A 25158-nucleotide genomic window follows, 5' to 3' on the forward strand; every position below is an offset into this window, starting at 1 on the left:
AACACATAATACTTAAGAGGTACAGATAGACTGCAGCCAATTTTCTACCTGGGGTTTTTTAAAATCAGAAACTGCTTGTGTTTCATGGCTTTATTACAGCAGTCAATATTTTTACAAATAGAATCCTGCTGAGAACTAATAATGAAAAATAAAGCAACAGTCAGAGTTGATTTGAACACTTCAATGTTTTGTTATAAATTGTCCTTCTCCAAGATTTTGCTCCAAAGTTATCTTTAAACAATGCTGAAAGTCTGTGCAAACAGACTGCTAAGTTTTAATATACTACAAAATGATCACTGTGATCACCACAATAATTGTATTTTCATTTAAAGTTTATTTTTGTTAATGCTAAAATAATTACTATGGTTAATTTTAGCCTGGCAGCATTTAACCTGCTGTCCCCTTACATCACACAGGAGTTAGTACAAAGCAACAGTGTCCTTTGTCAGCAGAGAAGTAAAATTTACAAAAAAATAAATTAAAAGAATTATAAAATTACACTGATATTCACAACAGAGTCCATAATACACATCACAAGTTCTGGAAAATAGAACACAAAATGTATGCATAGTAATTACCATCAATATTGAGCATCATTTTCCACTGAGATGGACGTACTGACTGATGAAATCCAAACCACACTTCACGACCTCCACCTAAAGGATGATAATACCCATCAGGAGATGAGAAAAATGAACGGCCAACGGGTGTGTAAGTCATGGAAGGCAAATGCCTCATTACAACATCCAATGCCTGTATGAAACAGAAATACACAAAAACTTTCAATCTCACAATGAAAGCAATCATCAATAGTTTAAAAAATGAATATCCACAACAAAATCGGTAAAACAATAATACAAACTCAGACATGATCCCAGTGATGGCAACAAAACATTTTGCAGCACAGAATTATTAAACTTAACAGTAAAAAAAATGTACTATCAGAACTAATAAAGTGGTTTAACATGTTGACCACTGCACACTTAGCAATGGATGTTTCACTGCCAGACCACACCAGGCACACGCCATTATACATGAGGCTCTGCTGCAGCCAGCATGTTAAAATAATATGTCCGTGTGCTCTCTCTCTCTCTCTCTCTCTCTCTCTCTCTCTCTCTCTCTCTCTCTCTCTTTACCCCCCCCCCCCCCCCCCCCCACTATACTGTTACTCAGGTTACTTTCATGGCTTTGAATGCTATTTTATATATTTTCCCCATTTTTTTCTGCAATTAAAAATATTTCCCCAGCTACAGTGCATGCAATGTGACATAGTAGTTAATATTCCTGGGTGAAATGTTGTGGGTCGTCATTTCAAACCCAATCACCAGCAATTATTTGTTATTTTGAATTTACCATTTCTGGAAAGTTATGTTTGTCATGTTCGTATATTCTCGAGTATTCAATATTAATAAAAACAGCTGCACACACTGTCCAGATCAGATCTGTTCTGGCTTTACACTGGTGTTCGTATAAAACATCTAAGTGCTACGTGCAGTATTTCATTAACAACTCTGTTTTTGGCTTTGGACTTGAGAGTGGTTATGACTTAACACTGACTGGTAGAACACTATGTGCTTCAAAACACTTACATCACCAAGGCTCCAAGTAGGCAATGCAGAAGTAGTCGCCTATACGGACACAAAACCAGAACACAAACAGTCAGATTTTCTGACTCCTCAACACATTTCTGATTTGAACATTTTCTCGTATGGTGCTTATACTACTGGCGATTCGTAAAGGACTTCTGTACCACGACAAGCGTCTTGCAAGAACTACTGCAGTGAACCACCTAATTTTCCTAGAATAAGGTACAGGTCCTTACAGAGATACTAAAATCTGTCTGCATTTCATACTGACAAGAATGCAGAAACAGAACCTGACTCAGACATTATCGATTATGGGATACGTGCAGTTTTAGTGCAAATTAAGGAAGGTGCTGTAAAGGTGATATATTATGCTCTCCAAGTGAGATAAACTGCTCTACAACTGAGAAATGTGCCTTACAGATGTATGGGTCACCAACAAACTCCAGTCACATTTATTTGCCAAACCATTCCCTGTTGTGACAGACCACCATTCTCTCTTTTGGATCACTAGCCTGAAAGATCGGTGGGATCAACTGGCAAGATGGGCACTGAGGCTACAGAAATACATCACAGTGGTGTACAAATACAAACGCAATCATAATCAAGGAATCATCAGGTAGAACACAGCAGTGTAGACAAAATCTTAGTCATTGCTGTATTAAATAACACTGCTACTGAAAGGAGAGAAAATCAAGCCTGTTGAAAACTGTAGAAACCTCAAAGGAGAAAGACCAGGGTGTATACATGGACAAAGAAAAAGAAATTCCCAGATTTCCTAGTTTAAAATACACTTTCTCCTGGGTGAAAATACACTTTTTCCAGGTTAAGTGACAGTATACCTTTCCTCGGAACACTGTAATACTTATCAATACTTTGAATGGTTATGGTTTACACAGGTGTAGAATTTCCCAGCAATTTAGAAAACGAAACTCAGGGAAACAAGTTTTGGAAAGATCTTCGATGTGCAGCAACATGTACACTGAATATTTTCATGTTACAAAAGCATAAATTCGAGTTCCACCTAACACCACATATTTCTTTCCGAGGCATTGAAATTGAGATTGCAATGTGCTTTTGTAAGCTAATCATAGCTCATGTCACATGATCCCGCCAGCCGATATTCAGAGCACAGGTCACGTGGTGAAGTCAGCCAATGGCAACATCACTGTTAAGTAGAGCGAACACACAAACAGGGAAAGTTAATAGTTTAAATTAATGTACATAATGTTGCTACAAGAAAAGAAAAGCTTTTACATATAATATTATGTCTCTAAGATTAATAAGCTGCCAGAAAGGTAAGCTTTCAAATATAACACTGATCTTTTTTGCGCATTTTACACATTAAGATACATCACACACATGTGCCAGTACAATTTTTAATAATGACAGAAATGTCTGATCATCTGGGCTCTAAATTCTTCTAAATGGTCATCCTCAAAGAGTTGATTTTTAAATGAGAGTCAAGCGCTCTGTGATTTACGAAATTCATCATACATTATTGCACATAGTTCATATTGCATAAAAGGAAATTTACTTTTAAAGTAATGCTTTTCAAACAACCATTCACAATATTTTCCCGCAACCTGTTAAGACACAGGTTCGTTTCAGCAGTTGCCAGAGAGTGCCAGATAACAGGCGTCAATGCGCTCGCGCAGCTACGACGAAGCCCATATGTTCATAAGTGTAAAACATTAAAAGATCTTATTTTGTGTCATAAAAGAAACAAGACATTAAAGGGTATTCCAAGAGCGGAATTTCGTGAAACACACTAAAACGCATAATTTGGCTTAAAATGCACTTTCGTATGTCTAGATTCGGATGTAAATTTTCTTGGAGCACCTGTACTGTATTATCCTATGTTTGGTCCTTTATTATGGCATAATGCCATATGTGCTAGAAGATGAAAACGTTCACTTTAAATGCAGTGAACAGCTGAAACTAGCCAATAGTGTGGAATTAAACACTTCGTTTCAAATAAATTGATTGCTTCAGCGGAAAAGATTAATAAGAGCCACATTTCTTTAGGAAACTGACAAAAATAACTTCATTGTTCTGGAAGGCGATTAATGCTTGAGTGTCAAAAAGGTGGACATAAAATAAAATCTGAAACTAATAACATATTTTAGCCTTCCAGAATTACCTGAATATATTTTAATTCACATGATAGCTCCCGGTCACAGAAATTCATTTGTTTTCATTTGACATGAGAGAAATAAACCAGGAGGAAAAAGCAAAATCACTAAACGTAAACACGGGTCACGTGGGGACTACCCACTTCCCCACTACAATTCAGACTGCTTTGCGGATCAGCCCCAGATCCACGATATTTCTGAACTGGGGCAATAGCAGAGATAGTAGCATTAATACCCCCCCCCCCCCCCGCCCCAGTACATCAAAAATATAAAAAAAATAGACTTTCAAAAATATGTTCATTTTGTGTTGTACATCTTTCTGAAAAATCTGATACATAAAACACCTGTGTTCGAGGAAATGTATGACATTATTTGGTCTTAAGTATGCGCCTATTCACACAGCATACTTCTATCGCACCTCAGTGTATTTCACTGTGTGGAATTCAAAGTGTAATATTTCGTAATGGACGACATCAAACTATATTCCAGACAGTGGAAATAAAAGGTCCTATGGTGTCTGTCCTGCTCCCCGTCGGCCGGTTTGAGAGTCTACCCATCCTTTTTTTTTTTTTTCTCTCAATTAATACTGAGTGGGATTATTTGTAATGGGGAGAACAAGAACTCTTCAGAAAATTTGCACTCTTTATTGCCTATCAGCTAATAACTTACTGTTTCGTGTGATATAAAATTAAATATAAGATACATAAAACCAATAAAGACAAGAGACAAGCAAGACAGTACACATTTCTTCAGTTCTTAAGTCCTAGCATTTTTTTCTCTCTAATCTCGGTACAGCTTTACATGGCATGCTTTTCTTTCTGGGAAAGGATCTATTACCTCATCAAAGTTAATCAAACTTTTTGCTACATGAAAAAACGAAATGTCGCTGTCTAATAATGAAACAGGTGTTAATACAAACAATACCCAAGACTGGTGTGGTTTCTCAATTTGATTACATGTATTTTGTCACCCAGGCTTGGCTAATATTGTAGCAATTTTAAAACACCAAATAAACAAGATCGTTTTGTCGCAAATGGTCATTTTTATAACACGACAAAATAATAATTCACGAAGTACCAATATCAAATGCCTATTAGTCCTACTTCAAGCAAAACGCTTTATGTTACGAAATAGTTTCATATTTTTTTCCTACTCTCAAGCATGAGACCGAAAAGTAGTTGTACGAAACTTTTATATAAATTTGGAACCCTCATATTCTTCCATGATTTGTGTGATGTCCTCACTTCTCCTCTTTTCCTCATTCTAATAAACAATCTTGTCATCACTAATTTTATAACTATTTCCACCAGTGTCAAAACTTATTCTCCGGTTAACTTCACAAACCCTGCCACAATCACCAGTTCAGTTATCCTACGTTTATTCTCCAGTTAGGCATTCGTACAACGCGTTTTCTGCACTACTCCCAGAATATAACTGCTGCTAGCCGGGGACTGTACAACTGGTCCTAACTAGCGTAGCGCTCTGATTAAAAAAATTTTGCCAAAATTTTATTTCCTTGGATACACCGAGAAGATAATGTGTAATCCACTGTTAGTCGTTTATTTCTATTCTGGTGGTCTGAATCTATGGTTTTGCTAGCAATTATAACAACACCGATCATTCAAAAATCCTGTAAACCACAAACAGTAAATTGGCATTCACCCGTTCAGCTTTATTCCACTCAGCTTGTATAGCCCCATCCCCTTTTCTCTGCAAGAAAGTTAATTTCTAGATACAATGGGGATGCCCCTGGCAGACATATCACGTCCGCTAAGCATGCATTCAAAAATCAACTTATGTTTCATTCAGAAATCAACTTAAAATGTTATTTATTTATTTATTGTTCCGTGGGACCAAATTAAGGAGATGTCTCCACGGTCATGGAACGAGTCAATACATGAAATTATAACACTATAGTAGAAACAGATAAAATGAAACACAAGAAACGAATTCAGGCGACTATTCGTAAGTTTAAATAAAGAAAATCAACACTGTAACACTGGAATTTGCTTAATTTTTCAGCTCTTCCAGGAGCTCCTTGACAGAATAGGAGGAGTGAGCCATGACGAAACTCTTCAGTTTAGACTTAAAAAGCTTTTGGGCTACTGCTAAGATTTTTGAGTTCTTGTGGTAGCTTATTGAAAATGGATGCAGCAGAACAGTGGGCTCCTTTCTGCCCAAGAGTCAAGGAAGTGCATTCCACATGCAGATTTGATTTCTGCCTAGTATTAAGTGAGTGAAAGCTGCTAACTGTTGGGAATAAGTTAATATTGCTAACAACAAACAACATTAAAGAAAATATATACTGTGAGGGCAATGTCAGAATTCCCAACTATTGAATAGGGGACGACAAGAGGTTCTCGAACTTAAACCACATATAGCTCGAACAGCCCATTTTTGAGCCAAAATATCCTTTTTGAATCAGAAGAATTACCCCAAAAAATAATACCATATGACATAAGCGTATGAAAGTATTCGAAGTAGACTACTTTTCATGTTGAACTGTCAAGTTATTTCAGATACTGTTTTAATGGTAAATAAAGCAGTATTTAGTTTTTGAACAAGATCCTGAACATGGGCTTTCCACAACAGCTTACTATCTATCCGAACGCCTAGGAACTTGAACTGTTCCGTCTCGCTTATAATATGCCCATTCTGTCTGATCAAAATATCAGTTCTCGTTGAATTGTGAGTTAGAAATTGTAAAAACTGAGTCTTACTGTGATTTAGCATCAAATTATTTTCCACAAGCCACGAACTTAATTCATGAACTACATTATTTGATAATGTTTCAATATTACACACAAGGTCCTTCACTACCAAGCTGGTCTCATCAGCAATCAGAAATATGTTTCAATCACCTGTAACACTAGAAGGCATATCATTTATATAAATAAGAAATAGCAATGGCCCCAGCACCTACCCTTGGGGAACGCCCCACTTAAACAGTGCCCCACTGGGACTGAACATCACTACCACTTTCAATATTGTGGAGAATTACCTTCTGCTTTCTGTCCTTAAAGTAAGAGGTGAACCAATTGTAAGCTACTCCCCTTACTCCATAATGGTCCAACTTCTGCAGTAATATTTTTTGGTCAACACAGTCAAAAGCCTTCGTTAAATCAAAGAAAACACCTAACATTCACAACCTTTTATTTAATCCGTCCAAAACCTCACAGAGAAAAGAGAATATAGCATTTTCAGTTGTTAAACCATTTCTAAAATCAAACTGTATATCTGACAGCAAATTACATGAATTTCAATGCTCCATTAACCTTGTATATAGAACCTTCTCGACAACTTTAGCAAACACCGTTGGCATAGAAATGGGTCTATAATTGTCAGCATTATCCCTGTCTCTCTTTATATAAAGTGGCGTCACTACCGAGTACTTTAATCGGTCAGGAAACTGACCACTCCTAAAGGAAAAGTTACAGATATGGCTAAGTACTGGGCTAACATACATAGAACAATACTTCAGTATTCTGCTAGATACCCTGTCATATCCATGAGAGTTCTTGGTCTTTAGTGATTTAATTATTAACTCAATCTCCTTCTTGTCAGTATCATGGAGGAGCATTTCAGGTAACAGTCTCGGAACACTTTTTTCTGCAAGCTAAATGATTCCCTGTTGGGACTAGGTTACTATTTAGTTCACCTGCTACATTCAGAAAGTGATTATTAAATACTGTACATATATGCGACTTACCAGTAATACAGACATTCCCACTACGCACTGATTCTATATCCTCAACCTGTCTCTGCAGACCAGACACTTCCTTTACGACTGACCATATGGTTTTGATTTTATCCTGAGATTTAGCTATTCTATCTGCATACCACATACTTTTTGCCTTCCTAATAACTTTTTAAGCACCTTACAATACTGTTTGTAATGGGCTGCTGCATTTAGATTTTGACTGTTTCTAACATTTTGATATAATTGCCACTTTGTTCTACAGGATATTCTTATCCCTCTAGTGAGCCACCCAGGCTGCCTGTTTGTGCTAGTACCCTGTTTTGAACTTCTAACGGAAAGCAACTTTCAAAGAGCACGAAAAAAGTCTTGAGGAAAGCATTATATTTATCGTCTACTGTATCAGCACTATAAACATCTTGCCACTCTTGTTCCTTGATAAGGTTTACAAAGGTCTCTACAGCAACTGGATCAGCTTCCCTAAAAAGTTGATAACTATATTTAACATGAGCTGCAGCACAAAAATCTTTTTAGAGTTAAAACTTGTGCATCATGATCTGAAAGGCCATTCACTTTTTTGCTAACAGAATGCCCTTCTAGTAATGAGGAATGAACAAAAATGTTGTCTATGGTTGTTCTACTGTTCCCTTGTGCTCTCGTTGGAAAGAATACGGTTTGCATGAGATTATATGAATTAAGGAGGTCTACCAGCATCCTTTTCCTTGCACAGTCACTTATACAATAAATATTGAAGTCACCACATATAAATAACTTTTTGAATTTCCTATAAAGTGAACCAAGAACCTCCTCTAGCTTTAGCAAAAATGTTGTGAAATCAGAGTCTGGGGATCTATAAATAACAACAGTTAGAAGTTTAACTCCACTAAATTTAACCACAACTGCGCAACATTCAAACACCTTATCAGTGCAGTACTTTGAAACATCAATTGACTCAAATTGGATACCGTTTTTCACATACATGGCTACTCCCCCACACCACAAAGAGCTCCTAGAAAAGCTGCCAGCCAACCTGTAGCTTGTTAAAGGAAGCCTCTGAATTATCTCCTTATTTAAAAAGTGTTCAGATATACCAATAACTTCAGAGTCAACATCTATAAGCAGTTCACTAACTTTATCTATAATATCTTGTATATTTTGATGAAATATACTAATTCATGGTGTGGGTTCCTGTAGTCATGTCCTAGTTCATGAACCACGGGCAACGTATGAGTGGCCAAGTAAGTGGTACCGACAGTCAGTCAGGATACCAGTTACTTTGGAATAAGGCTGGGCATCTCGGACATATTCTGAGTCGTGGTCACCTTTGTGCTCATACAGCAAAGACTACCAAATCCACCAGTTAGTCCCTCAGCCGTTAGGGATAAAACCCAATGGGACTCAGGACAAGTAAGGCTAGCAACACGCTTCCCTGGTACTTGCTGGCAATAAACAGAGCAAAATGCCTCGAACCTTTGGAGGTGACGTAGTCCCACCTCTAACTGACAAACCAGGGACTCCTAAGATACGACTTGACAAACAAATAGTAATGAGAATGAGGTTTTCACTCTGCAGCAGAGTGTGCGCCGATATGAAACATCCTGGCAGATTAAAACTGTGTGCCCGACCGAGACTCGAACTCGGGACCTTTGCCCTTCGCAGGCAAGTGCTCTACCATCTGAGCTACCGAAGCACGACTCACACCCGGTACTCACAGCTTTAAATAGTAATGAGATGGGGAGCTATTAATATCAATGGGGGCTACTTTGGGAAGAAGGTAGAGCTGGCAGAGGCTGCAAGTAAGATGAGGCTGGACGTTTTAGCCGTTAGTGGCATTCGGGTAAGGGGTCAGAAAGAAGGGAGAATACAAGGTCTACCTGTCAGGAGTCAAAGCAGGAATAGCACAATGGGGTGTAGGGCTTTACATCAGGAAAGAAATGGAACCCAGCGTAGTTGCAATACGGTATGTAAACGGACGACTGATGTGGATAGATTTGACAGCGTCTAGCAAGAAAATTAGGATTGTGTCAGTACATTTGCATTGTGAAGGGGCAGATCAAGATAAGATGGATAGTATTTATGAGGCAATCAGTGATGTAGTTGTTAGAGTAAAGGACAAGTACAGTGTTCTGCTCATGGGTGATTTTAATGCCAGGATTGGAAATCGAACAGAAGGGTATGAAAAGGTTATGGGTAAATTTGGAGAGGATATGGAGGCCAACAGGAACGGGAAACAACTCTTGGATTTCTGTGCCAGTATGGGCTTAGTAATCACAAATTCCTTTTTTAAACATAAGAACATTCACCGGTATACTTGGGAAAGCAGGGGAACCAGATCTGTCATTGACTATATAATAACAGATCAGGAATTCAGGGGATTCTTTGATGACACTGATCATTATTTAATCTGCAGTGAAATTGGGATTGTGAGGCCGAAAGTGCAGGAGGTCAGGTCCATATGTAGGAGGATAAGAGTGGAGAAACTTCAGGCAAGGAAATCAGTCACAAGTACATGACAGCGATCTCAGAAAGGTAGCAGTTAGTTGAATGTAGCCAATTACAGTTACTGGAAAAGGAATGGACAAGGTACAGGGATGCAGTACTAGGAGTGGCTAAAGACTGTCTTGGAACAGTAGTGTGTAAAAGTAGGATGAAGCAAACAGCTTGGTGGAATGACACAGTCAAGGCAGCCTGTAAAAGGAAAAAGAAGGCGTATCAAAAATGGCTACATACTAGAACTCAGGTAGACAGAGAAAGTTATGTTGAAGAAAGAAACAAAGCCAAACAGATAATTGCAGCATCCAAGAAGAAATCTTGGGAAGACTTTGGAAACAGGTTGGAGACATTGGGTCAAGCTGCTGGAAAACCATTCTGGAGTGTAATTAGCAGTCTTCGAAAGAGAGGTAAGAAGAAAATGACAAGTATATTGGACAGGTCAGGAAAACTGCTGGTGAATCCTGTGAATGCCTTGAGCAGATGGAGGGAATATTTTGAAGAGTTGCTCAATGTAGGTGAAAATACGATCAGTAATGTTTCAGGTTTCGAGGTAGAATGGGATAGGAATGATGATGGAAATAGGATCACATTTGAGGAAGTGGAGAAAATTGTCAATAGATTGCAGTGCAATAAAGCAGCTGGGGTGGATGAAATTAAGTCGGAACTCATCAAATACAGTGGAATGTCAGGTCTTAAATGGCTACACAGGATAATTGAAATGGCCTGGGAGTCTGGACAGGTTCCATCAGACTGGACAAAAGCAGTAATCACACCAATCTTTAAACATGGAAACAGAAAAGATTGCAACAACTACAGAGGTATCTCTCTAATCAGCATTGTGGGTAAAATCTTCTCAGGTATTGTTGAAAGGAAAGTGCTAGTATTAGTTGAGGACCAATTGGATGAAAATCAGGGTGGGTTTACGCTTCTTAGAGGTTGTCAGGACCAGATCTTTAGCTTACGGCAAATAATGGAGAAGTGTTATGAGTGGAACAGAGAATTGAATCTATGCTTTATAGATCTAGAAAAGGCATATGACCGGGTTCCTAGGAGGAAGTTATTGTCTGTTCTACAAGATTATGGAATAGGAGGCAAACTTTTGCAAGCAATTATAGGTCTTTACATGGATAGTCAAGCAGCAGTTAGAGTTGATGGTAAATTGAGTTCATGGTTCAGAGTAGTTTCAGGGGTAAGACAAGGCTGCAACCTGTCTCCACTGTTGTTCATATTATTTATGGATCATATGTTGAAAACAATAGGCTGGCTGGGTGAGATTAAGATATGTGAACGAAAAATAAGCAGTCTTGCATATTCGGATGACTTAGTTGTGATGGCAGAATCAAATGAAAGTTTGCAAAGTAATGTTTCAGAGCTAGATCAGAAATGTAAGGACTATGGTCTGAAGATTAGCATCTCCAAAACGAAAATAATGCCAGTGGGAAAAAAATATAAACGGATTGAGTGCCAAATAGGAGGAGCAAAGTTAGAACAGGTGGACGGTTTCAAGTACTTAGGATGCATATTCTCACAAGATGGCAACATAGTGAAAGAACTGGAAGCGAGGTGTAGCAAAGCTAATGCAGTGAGCGCTCAGCTACGATCTACTCTCTTCTGCAAGAAGGAAGTCAGTACCAAGACTAAGTTATCTGTGCACCGTTCAATCTTTCGACCAACTTTGTTGTATGGGAGCGAAAGCTGGGTGGATTCAGGTTACCTTATCAACAAGGTTGAGGTTACAGATATGAAAGTAGCTAGGATGATTGCAGGTACTAGTAGATGGGAACAATAGCAGGAGGGTGTTCACAATGAGGAAATCAAAGAAAAACTGGGAATGAACGTTACACACATGGGAGAAGCAAGGTTACCCAAGAGACTCATCGGTTCAGCAGTAGAGGGTAGGAGGAGTCGGGGCAGACCAAGGAGAAGGTACCTGGATTCGGTTAAGAATGATTTTGAAGTAAACATCAGAAGAGGCATCAATGTTAGCACTGAATAGGGGATCATGGAGGAATTTTATAAGGGGGGGCTACGCTTCAGACTGAACACTGAAAGGCATAGTCAGTCTTAAATGATGATGATGATGATGATGATGATGATGATGAAAATGATACCTATTCCCTCATTACTCGGATACCTAAGCTTTGTTCAAATGGTTCAAATGGCTCTGAGCACTATGGGACTCAACTGCTGTGGTCATCAGTCCCCTAGAACTTAGAACTAATTAAACCTAACTAACCTAAGAACATCACACACATCCATGCCCGAGGCAGGATTCGAACCTGCGACCGCAGCAGTCCCACGGTTCCGGACTGCGCGCCTAGAACCGCGAGACCACTGCGGCCGGCTAACCTTTGTCAAAAGTGGTTTCTTTGTTAGAGAGACCTCCCTTAAGCAGGAATACCTATCAGCTGTCTTCGTTCTAAAAAAGGTGCATGAGTGATCCCACCACCCCCAACTATGCTGTCACCTATAAGCTTTGCCAACTTCCCCTTTCCATATCTATTGAAGTGCAGGCCATGTCTAGTGAAACCCGTCCTGTCGACACTACTGAAATGTGACTCACGCTGGACGGCTGTATTAAGATGAGGCCGATCGTGACGCTGAAACAGCTCCACGAAATGCACATTCGTGTTGCCAATCTGAGAGGCTATCTTTTCCAGGTCACCATCTATGTCATACTCCCCATCCCTATCAACACTATTACCAACCCCACCCACAATCACTACCTGATCCTCTTTAGTAAAATCCCTACATAACCCCCCTATGTTAACAGTCACCTGAGCCAATCCTGCAATAGGCTTCACAATGCTGGTGACCTGCTGTGTTAAAAAAACAACAGGATGTGTTTCTAAATCATACGAATAATCAATAGACAAATGCGCGCTGGATGTTAGGCGCTTTGAGAACAATGTTTTTTTCCTCACACATATGAATTTGGCACGCCCACCCCCTCCCCTCTGAAGTTGCCGCCTGGGACAGATACCCCAGTTTGAACCCTGCCCCTTACACCCGGGGCTGTTGCATGTGCATGAATCTGGCAGCTTGCGCGCATCAGTTAATTTTTTCCGACTAGCATCTGGCCGCTTACTGCTATTGCTTATACAGCTAATAGCCACACTTCTGCAGCCAGAAGCGGGAGTAGGTACTACCGCAATCCAACATAAGACTGTGGTACTACTCATACACGACTCAACTGCACATGCGCGTAGGTCACTCGCAAATGCTCAAATGAATTTATTGTAAACAGTTGTGACGTCACGCTCATCAGAGGAAATTTGTTGTTATGAGTCACTGCATAGTCTTCATGAAGTCTTTGACACATTTTGCTGTTGGCAGACGCTTATATGAACACTGTGTTTTGTTGATGTACATGGCGCATTTCCTTTGCAACTTAAGTTCCCCCCCCCCTCGTTCATGTTTTATTGCTGCAGTATTATTCTGCAGTAGCAAGATATAGTAATATCCTTTGTTAGAGTATTGGTTCTCACCAGTCGAAATTGTGTGGGTGTCTCCTGGATGAAAAAATTCCCAGGTTTTTCCTGGATTTCCCAGATGTCCCGGTTCGTATATACCATGAAGACCTAATTAAAGGAGAATTCCAACACATAAATAGAGCCTTCTACAAGAGGAACACTGATCAAATAGGGATGAAATAGTTGCTTGTCGTCCCAGCTCATCTAAGGCCAGGTAACCTCAAATATTTTGATCTATCACCTCAAATTAATGAAACTCTAGACAGAATCAGACTCGGGTATCACCGGCCAGGTCTCTACTGATCTGTTAAGACACTATGTGTGATACTCTATGGAATGCTAACAATGAAGGCATTTGGTATCAATCTCACATGCAGCAGAGCCATTCCACTGAATTGCATGCAACCTCATGGGCAAGCTCCTGAAGTCGACAAATGGAAATCGGTAACAGTCAGCAGTAACTACCTTATACACCATGCTGTTACCAGAGCTGTACAGACTGCCAAAGCTTCAAAACGTGCGAAGTTCTTTATAGATGACATCATTTTGAAACATGGACCACACCATGTGATGAGGCTAGTATCAATGGTAATCTCATGTTACGACATCATCCACTGAATGACAACTGGCTACCATCCAAAGATGTATGGTTTGTTGGTTGATTCGGAGGTGGGGACCTCACAGAATGCTTTAGTAATATGTTGGCAGATATACTCTCAATGTACACTGACGTCAGACACAGAAATTGTGATACCATACCTGTCAACCTTTGAAAATGCCTGTCAGTAAAACTCACATAGGACAAAAAATCTAACGATTTTCAATAAGTCCTGGCTTGATGAAAATAATAATACTTCTGGGCTACAAAACACAATAACTCATGCTTTAAACAGGATACTTCAATAAATCACATCTACTTACATCATAGGCCAATGATTTGTAAATGGACATAATAATCGAGAAGAAATCCAAGTTAAAACAGCAGCAGGCATAGTGGATATTGATTTGGAGCATACATAACAGGACTTCCTTGATAAATTAATCAGATATGGGATAATTCAGATGATGCATTTTTTACCATTTTATTTATGATGCCTGTCGTTTCATGTTACCACAGCTATATTTCTTTGCAACTTCTGATGTCCGAAACAGCATCTTAAAAAAAAGCACCAGCACAATCAGCCGCACTTAAGGTCACACTGTGTTCCACTAAAATGGAAGTAAACAGACACTTGGCCTGTCAACATTTCCAGACTTTGCAAAAGAGGTGTTGATTGCCTTGTTATCTTCCTTCAATTTAACATAACTTGGGTGTTTACCGCACTTTAAATGATTTAAGTAATCATTTCTTCCACAATGTGCAACATTAGTATCACATCCACATACGACGCAAAAGGCAGATTTTTCTTCCATGCTTGATTTTAGTACGCATAGTATGCATGGAAAAATCAACAGAAAATGATTCTTTAAATGTCTGGAAGTACCGTTTCTTGTTGGCTTTATTCATGAATCCTACAATAGGAATATAGCATACGAAAGTGTCTGAGAACAAATGTCTCGATAAGTAGTGAAACATCAAAAGCAACATGAATCACTGAACGTCACATAAAATTATAACATGCACACCACAAGGCAGTCAAATACTTCATTGAAACATGTCAAAGCAAACATCCCACTTTAAATTCAATTCAATTCAATTCAATGACAACACAAACATCACACAATTAAAAGTACCAAGCACATCAAAAATTGAGTCAACTATCATAGACTTGCCTTCGACCGCCGCAATCAATCAATTGCATGAAATTGTGGTGATTATTGAATATTAATGTTCCAAATTTTTGTCGGGGAAGTCACAAAACAACACCATCCATCTGTAAAATGCTGCAATTTCCGTAAATTTTATGGATAAACCGTAAAAGTTGGCAGGTTTGTGATACACTATTGTCTGTTGTGACATTCACATACAACACTGTGTAGCAAGACCCTATAGGCTTCACACCGTTCTTTTTGCTCCACAACTGTAAGGTTGAAACCACAATCGATAGATTGTTCCTGTTTCAACAGGACAGTATGCATGATAACTACACCAGGAGTGAGGAAGCAAGGCAGCTAGCTCACAGACCGACCCTGGTCACTCATGAGAAAGACCGAGAAGATTACAACGCCAAAAACCAGCTAGTGAGATACAGGCTGGGTTTTTACACCAGTGTGGAAAGTGAAACTATTGGGAAAGTTGGCAAAGCGTTACTTGGTACTGTATCATATCCTTCATTGTTTGTCAGACATCACATACCAAGTCAAGAATTATGACACTCCAGCAGGAAGATGACAGCACAAAGACATCGTCCATGTCATCCATATCAAGCCCTACTACATTCCACGGGTGCAGACAAATGATGGCAGGTTAAGAAAACCTGAAGTCTAACTCTACGACTGCAACACAAAGCTTCCACAGAAGGGGCTATCATCGAAGGTCATCATAGTGAAGAGGACGTAACAACACAACGACAAGATGAGGATCTGGTAGCACTGCCAGAGGACAACTGACAAACTGACAGGGTGTTATAATTGGCGCCAGTAAGAACTACTGAAACAGGAGGTCACTGTTTCTCCCAGAGAGGGAGTAATGGCACAAGCTGCAGTGCATGCAGTGTGGCATAGTGGTTAGCGTCGATGCCTGCCAGTGGGTCACCACTTTAAACCCGACCATCAATAGTGACCCACTTAACATAAAACATTGAATTATCTCACTATTATTATTCTGACAGAAACTTAAAAGCCCAAATATACTTGAGCAACTTAAGAACAGACCTTTGAAAAAAGTGAAACCCCAAGTATATCCATTTCAGTGCTGATTGTTAAAGTGTTCAGCCACTAGAGAGCATCTGGCCCTATATTTGTAGTCTGGCTGTCCTGTTTTGGTTGAGATGGTTGCCACTAGGAATTACCTTTACTGTGTGCAACTTTAGATATTTGACAACAAAATGCACACTTTCAGCCTCTCTCTTGTATTGCTCTTTAGTCAATGCTTTCTAAAAGGATGGATATAGTGATCCCGAGTTTGACACTGAATGTAGTGGCTCAGAGAGTTACAGAGAATGTAATGTTACTTTATTAGTGACTGAAACTGATGACAGTTCATCAGCTGAGTGTCAAGGGCTCACCAGTGGTACGAGATATACATATTCACTGTGCTCCAGCCACCTCCTTCAAGATTTATGTTAACAGGAAACCACTATGAAATACACAGATAGACTTAATAGCTACACTAACTGAAAAAATGACTTCAAGTTTCAGGATATTTTAGTCAAAGTCCAGTGCACGAGTATACTCTGAATTTTATTATTGGTAATCTTCAAAATTTTATAACTCATTATTTAGAGCTTTAAAAGCTACCTTATTTGTATATGTAACATCATTCATTATAGGACATTTCATTATCAAAAATTATTTTTGGAACATAATTTTAAAAAAAATATCTTGGCGGTAAGGGCTTAACTGTGAGACCTGACTTTCTCCTAGCATATACAATGTTCAAATAACTTACAGGAATGCAGCTAGGTAATGTCGTTGACAACCACAGTTTTGTCTAGAAAATGGCAGAATGGGCTCCTATTGAAATATCGGCGATTGGCAATGTCCCAGCCTGCTGCATGGTTCCCTGAGGTTATATGAACAGTAACTAATTGTTATTTTGTATTTATCATTTCTCGGAGGCTCTTAAAATATGTCAGTAAGGTTTATATTGTCTGGAATATTCGGTATTTGAATAAATACCAGAATTGTGGCATATTCAATATTTATATAAAAAGCTGCAATTTCTGTCAACGTCAGTTCTATTTTGCCTGCACATTGGTGTTCACAATAAACACACTTTCTGTGACAACTATTGTATTTCACTGATGACTGCTATCAGATTTGGGCTTGACTGTGGTTACTTCACAACAATATTACTAACTGCTTTGGTTTTTAGTCCAAACAGCGTGAACTCTTTCACCACAAATAACATCTTTACCAACAATGACTGCCTGAATTTTATTTTGTTCTTAATCTCACTCAATTAACAAATTCTTAGTCCACTCACAAAGTATAATAACAATAATAATAATAATAATAATAATGTAGCAGCAGAAAATCTCTTAAAATCAGTGGCCTCTCTTCTTGTAAAAAGAAACATGTTAATAATGATTCATAACTTCTAAAACAGTGTGTTGCTGTTCCTGCATGAGAGGGAGCAATGCCACATGCTGCGGGGCATGCAGTGTGGCATAGCGATTAGCACTTCCGACTTGCGTGCTGTGGATCACCAATTCAAAGCTGGCCACCAGGTATTATTTGTTATTTTGTATTTGTAATTTCTGAAAGGAACTGAAAGTGCAAGGCTGATTCAGTGTTGCTTTTTGCCAATGTGGTGTTATTTTTTTGACAGATTTATTGCTGTTTTTGGTAGATTTTGTTTTATTTTTGCCACATTCACTGTTATATTTTACCGCATAAATGCAATTTTTTGTCTATTCCTTTTGCCAAATTCAGCGTTACTTGTTTGCCAAATATGTCTTTACTTCTTTTGTATTGCCAAATGCGGCATTATTTATTTTGCCAAATTTGTTCTTGGTTTTTTAGTATGTTCAATATTTTTTGTTAAATCCAGTACTTCTTTGCCAAATTCTGCGGGTTTTCGGGCCAAAAGTTCTTGTTTTTTTTCTTTTTTTTTTTTCTTTTGTGCCTAATTCTGTGGTGTTTTGAGGAGATTAGAGGTCAAAATGCAATTTCAGCACCTGATAACTAACAGTTACAAGTATTAGTAAACTACGATCCTCAGATTTATAGCAATAACATATGACAAAAATTACAAATTTCAGAATGTTTTGTGGGAATCACTAAAAATTGCTAATTTCATGTTATTTTTCACATTATCAGTTTCACGAAGTTTTCCTGCCTGTACCAATGAGGTGAAAGTGGACATGTTACTGGGAACAGAACATCGACACAGATGAGCTATTTCCAAATGCATTACATAAATAAACAAAGAAGAGGTTGAGATAAACAATGCCACCTCACATGTTTTCACCAATGAGTCAACAACAGTATGAATACAGGAACCCAGGAAGATTTAACTTAAGATGACAGTCAGCATTTGAGGCAAGTGCATTATTACCATACACGATGACTGTTTCAACAGTCGTTCAACATATCTATCAACTAGCTCCTCCAAACCCTTTTAGGAAGCAAGAACCTCATTTCGGAACGATCTTCCTCAGAATATTACAGAACTGAATCACATACCTAGCTTCAAATGACTGCTGATAGCCTATCTCCTAAAATGACAATAACATCTGCTCTTGGTCTTGCACTTACTCCATAGTACATTCCAACTAAGCGCCCTTCTTTCCCACTGGATCTTTTGTGTTTCCTGAAGTCCCTAGCTGGAGCAGTCTACCTGTAATTCTCTCTTACAACGAGAGGTGTTCAGTGGTGGGATACACTTTTTGAAACCATCTACTCAGTGAATTTTTTTAATTAAAATAAAAATCTGAATTTTGCATAATGCTCTTTAGCTTTAAAAATGTTCAGATGTAGGGACTGGTTGTGTAGTACAATAGACAGAGTAAAAGATGTACATGCAGAAGGTAGAGAGTTCGAATCTCGGTAGGTGCTTCATATTTTATTTATTTTTAAATCTTTACGAAAATGATTTTGAAAGATAGTTGGTTTAAATGCAACTGTTTATTTGCATTCCTCTGTCACATCATTTTAATAACCACGTGAACTTTTTATTTGTTCTAATTTTTTCTTTATATCTTTTTTTTTCCACAGGGAATGTTTTTGAATGTGAATTACATTATATTCATCTATCTATTATAATACTTAAATGTGGGAAAATGCTGATCTATCATTAAAAAACATAAAGACAAAATAATCTCTTTATACTGAGTGTGCAATGGAATCAAAAATGAATTTTTCATTACAAGATCTGTGTTTTTTTAGTATCTATTTTTGTGCATCTTACAAACATATCAGACAAATTCCTGTTCCAGTATGGACAAAATAACAAAAGTTAAAATTTGAATGAAAGAAAAGACTGTTGCAAAATAAGGAATAGAAATAATGAATGCAAGAACACTGATGAAAATGTAGCGAAAAAATGAAAGAAATTAAATCAAAATATATAAAATTAACTAAAATCACATGAACAAAATTTCCAAGTGCAAAAGAATTATACAAAGAAAAAGAAGAGCAAATTAAAAAGTTGATACAATAATAAAATTATGTGACAAAGAAACAGAAATAAAAAAATTACCTTTCAACCAATCAACTGAATAAAAATAATGCTTAAAATCATTTTGATAAAAATTTAAAAAAAATGTTAAGCACCGACAACCTTCTGTATGTGACGCCCTAACCTATCCATTTTATGCTATGCAACTGTTCTACACACAAGAACTTTTTTAAAGCTAATGAGCATCACACAAAATTTCAAATTTTTTTCATTCATTACTCGCAAACAAGGGCCCATCTGGGTGGACGGCTACAGGGTGTGATAATTGGGATCCAAACCTACATCACCGTATAGATCATTTCAAATACTTGATAACACCACTGGGAATCTCTACTACTTGTTAGAATCAGCTATGATATACCGGGTGGTTACAATTAAACTTTCCCTATTTAACACGTTATACCACAAAAACTAATTACCATACGAGTACCAAACTCAGCAGCATTAATGTCCACAGTATGGGGTGCACGATTTTCATGCATCATAGTGCCACTGTCCAGTTCCAACTATGACCATCATGTGTAGTGATCAGTCATCATGATTCATAGTCTCACATACCTGACCAGTCGCAATGCACTTGATGTGTGAACGTGAGCTTGGACAAAAGGAGCGTTATTGGTAAAGCCTTATTATCAAACCAACAGTAATGCTGCAGTTGTACTTCGAGAATATAGTTGGCTAAAAGGATTGCGGAAAGATCCTCTTTCTCAACATGCTGTGCGGAACATGGTGAAGAAGTTCAAATCAACTGGAGAACTGGGTGTCGCACCAGGAAGAGGCCGACGATCAATCGCACCACAGGTGGTTGATGAAATTGCTGTTATTATGCAAACAATGATGCGACCAATTCCATATCGTCAGGCAGTGCTCGTGCTATGTCATGACAGTTGAACATCCCTTGGTCCACTGTACAGAAGGTGCTTCAAACCATTCTCAAAAAGTACCCGTACAAGACCCATATCATACAGCGGCTTGCACCTCAGGATGCACAACAACATATTAACTTCTCTCTCCACTTTTGGACAGATGAAGCTCATTTATCTCTGACGGGGATAGTGAACACACAGAATTGCTGAATGTGGGAATCTTCACCTCCAGTCACCGTGCATGAAGTTCCTCTGTATGGCTTCACGGCTACGTTTATCATTGGCCCATTCGTTTTTGACCAGGTTGATGTTCAAGGAAAAAAGAAGTGCAGTGTGACTGGCTAGCATTACTGTGATATGCTTCACCAGTACATCATACCCACCCTCCAGGAGAGGCGTATTGAACACAACAGTTTTCATGTGAGATGGGGCCCCACAGCAGGTCACTCTTGAAGTCACCTGCTTCTCTGAAACACACTTGGAAATGATTGAATTATCATCCAATGTTTCCAAATGCTTGGCTGGTACAATCACTTGATCTAACTCCCTGTGATTTCTGGTTATGTGATACCTGAAGGACAGAGTTTACCATGTGCTGATCTGAAGCACAGTATGTCAAGAGAAGTAGCCAACACACCTATGGCCATGCTCTGTCCTGCTGCGCAGAATGCAATCTCGCACTTTCAGACTCTTCTGGGCACTGATGGGCACCATATTGAGCTCCTTTTGCAGCAATAATAGTACCGGATGTAATGGTATGAAGTATCATACCAGCACATTAAAGCTGCTTCAACGGAATTGATTCTGCATTATTTTTCTTCACCCTGTTTTGGACACTAATGCTGCCATGTTTGGTCCTCATATGGTATGTGTCACAATATGTTAAATAGGAAAAGTTTACAATACCAGAGAAGAAAAATTGCTACACACCATATAAGGGAGATGCAGAGTTGCGACAGGCACAACAAAAAGAAACTCAGCATCTCCGCTATATGGTGAGTAGCAAATTTCCTTCTCTGGTATTGTTACATTCCATCCTGGATTTTCCATTGTTTGATAGGAAAAGTTTAGTTACAACTACTGCGTATTGTCTCAGTTTTGTACCATTTCTCCTAACAATATTTGCAGTTATGATTATCACCACAACCACCATCAACAGAAGCACTTTTGCTAGTATTATTTTCTAGCCTATACTGCTATTTCAAATGCCATATGCAGAGTATATACTCATCACTATTATTTTTACAATGATTATTATTTACAATACAACAATCATGATTCTTTAAGTAAACTGTGATTACAAAGACCTATATGAATAACTCAGTGAAACCCCATCCAAAGTAAAAAATGATATAATGTATGTGTAAGGAATACTTAACAACAGCCAAAACAGGAATGTTGGCAGAAAACACTGACAACTGAATGTCACTGTGAAGTTGTTAGAAAGAATTACCCGAGTAAAGTCACAAAAAGACAGTGTGGATTTTTCTTTTTCTTTATTATGATTAAAAGATTACATTCAGATCCCATAAACTAACAACACCCCAGCAGACAAGCTCAACCTGAGAGTTAAACTCAATGAAATCATCTGGTGAAAAAGAAAGACAAAAATAGAATTTTAAAAAATAGATGTAAAATCAAACAATGAAAAATCCAGTATGGAATAATTTGAAGGCCTTGTTTGACTGAAAGCTTACTTGTTTGATGGTCTTTTGTTGCGCCTATCTACACAGTGAGTAGCAACTATCTTTTTATAATATAGTCAAATTAGATGTAAAACTGTACATTCTAAATGGAGACAGGCACTGACATAGAATAGTAACATGCTGTTGTGGTCTTTGGTCCAAAACTTGCTTTGATGCAGCTCTCCACACTAGTCTATGCTCAAAATCCTTTTCTTTCTGCTACTGCATTTCAACACCTTCCATCACACTTAACTTTGACGTTTGCAAATTCCACCTACACGATTAAAGGATCTAAACCTGCCACACTCCAACTCGTAGAGTGCCAGATTTACTGTTCCTGATTACAAAGTTTCCTCATTAGCCCTCACTCGGAGATTCAAATTACTTCCATAATATTTTACTTAAGGAGGGTGTCATCACCATTAGACCAGTATAGTGGAGCTGCAAGTTTTCAGGAAATATAATGCCTATAGATTCCCCTTGCTTTCAGCTGTTCGTCGTACCAATATTCTTCAGTTGCAAGGCAAGATCTGTTAGTCAACGAGATTGTTGTTCCTGCAATGCTAAAAAAAGCTATTACTTCTCTCTTAACAAACCACCTTAGTTTGAGCTCTCCACAGATACCCTCACTGATGCAACTGCACTGTTGAGGCTTGCAAGCCACCTCAAAATGGCTAGGTCCATGACTGGTAGGGGTGGGAGGAGTGCTAACACAGAATGCAAATATGAAAGAGATTAATACAGTTGAAGACACTAAAGTACAGAAGTCTATCACTGATTAAGACAAGATAAATATATAAAATTTATATGTGACTTATGAACCAAGTTTTGATTTGAATTTGAAGTAATCATTCACCAAGTTTCAATTTTCTTCTTCATTTTACCACAGATAAAGAAACTGCAGTACGCGTTTTTCTTATTCTTATACGAAGACCTGCATTCAGAAAGACCATTACTCTTATTCCTCACGTGACAAGAGTCAAATTAAAGCATGAACAAAATAAACTCATGACCAGCATATTGTAGCAACTGGTGCAGGGTTGTTGGTTCTGTAAGTCTCTGCGTGACACTCAGAAAGAGCTATAATTGGCTAGCGCTGGTCTCTATTGCTCAATTTGTTAAAATTTTAATCACAAATTTATTTTTATTGAAACATATAAACAGTGCCCAAGAGCCCTGATATCAAAATTAAATTCGCTCGAAAACTAAGATCGATAGATGAGAGCAACATTCGTGCCACTGTTCAGATCAATCAGTTCTACAGCTAAAAAGTGAAAGGAGGTTAGCATACCGAACAAAGAGATTGAAATTGTGTATTCCATTGAATAACATGTTTTCTGGTACTGGAATACCACTGGTTTAAAAACAGTCCTACAACAAGAAGATGCAGTTTTCAAACACGAATTTATGTTCCAAAAGGATCTGATGCAAAAAACATTCACAAGCTTTTCACCAAATTCCAATGCACAGGTAGTGTGGCTGATGATCTAGCAGGGAATGTTGGCCCCTGACGAATTGCAGCTATTCCTTAAAGTTGTTTATACAATTATTCGCCAAAATCCAAGGAAATCTGTCTGAGGAAACACAGCTGAGGCTGGTTTGAAGTGTTCCAGCACACAGAAAATACCGAAACACAAATTAAAAATCTGAAGCCTCTACGCCACACCTGTCTGAGCTGTGTGGCAAAGGGCTGACTTTGTGAACCAGATTCTCACAATGGTTGATAATGAAGGATTTGATGTTGGCTCCATCTGGTACACAGATGAAGCTCTTATATCTGGATGGAGTCATGAATAAACAAGACTGGCGATTTTGAGGTTCCAAAAATCCCTGTTCAAGTAAAGTGAAACCACTTATATTCTCCCAAAGGTACTGTTTGGGCTTTGGCACATAGCAGATGCATTATTGGCCCTTATTTCACACAAGATATGATCACTAGTGAAAGTTAGATTGCAATTTTGTAACAATTTTTCACCACACACCTAATGCTGGAAGATCGACCAGGCACAGAGCGGTTTATGCAAGACGGGAAAAGACCACATAACACTCAACAGGTGTTTCACTTTCTTGATGAATACTTCAGGTACATCGTCACTGTGATGGCTGATTTCAAATTTACTGGTGCCCAACCTGACTCTCTTTGACAACTTTTTGTGGGACACATTGAAAGACACTGTCTATTGGAACCATCACCTTAAACCGGCAATATGTGTGGCATCCATTTTGAGACACTACAGGATCTGATGGTAAATTTCATTGTTCATTTGAACCACCTCCATGCAACAAGTGATGGACATTTAAAAAAAGATTCTAATGTGATTGCAAAGAGGTCTTAAAACTATTTCAAAACTTCTGTATAGAATTCTTACAGTTTCCACAATAAATATACTTTTTGTATATCTCAATCTTAGTTTTTGAGATATTTAATTTTAGCACACACACACACACACACACACACACACACACACACACACACACACACACACACACACACACAAATATATATATTGTGAAATCACAATATTGTGACCACATGTCAAAAATCTGAATAGGTTCTGGAAGGTATTCACATGGGTATGGAGCCATGCTGACTCCAGTGTCATGGACAGATGGAATAGGTTTCTCGATTGAGGAACCATAGCACAAACAGCCAAATCAAAGTGGTCCCACACATTCTCGAAAGGGCTTAAATATGTGGAGTTTAGTGGTCAGGGAAGTAGAGTAAATTTACCTTAAGTGCTCTTTGAACCATACATGTACAATGCGAGCTGTGTCCTGCAAGTAGATGTTATTGTGCCAAGAAGAAAGAAACTGCATATAGGGTGGACATGTTCCTCAAGGCTAGATGCATACTTGTCCTGATCCGCTGTGCCTTCTAGAATCATAAGTTCACCCAGGAAATGCCAAATAAAATTCCCCAGGCCAGAATGCTCCCTCCTCCAA

At 38.4% G+C, this 25158-nt stretch overlaps 1 protein-coding gene across 3 annotated transcripts in view; it reads right to left on the reverse strand.

The window, feature by feature from the left end:
* Positions 1–25158, reverse strand: part of LOC126270374 (protein argonaute-2) — a 233614-nt gene that overhangs the window by 144416 nt on the left and 64040 nt on the right. For all 3 annotated transcript variants that reach the window (XM_049974065.1, XM_049974066.1, XM_049974067.1), the window contains one exon: positions 579–753. In XM_049974065.1, the coding sequence (XP_049830022.1) occupies positions 579–753 (175 nt within the window). The remainder of the gene's footprint in view (positions 1–578; positions 754–25158) is intronic.

Source organism: Schistocerca gregaria, chromosome 1 (assembly GCF_023897955.1).
Source record: "Schistocerca gregaria isolate iqSchGreg1 chromosome 1, iqSchGreg1.2, whole genome shotgun sequence".
Taxonomy (NCBI): Eukaryota; Metazoa; Arthropoda; class Insecta; order Orthoptera; family Acrididae; genus Schistocerca; species Schistocerca gregaria.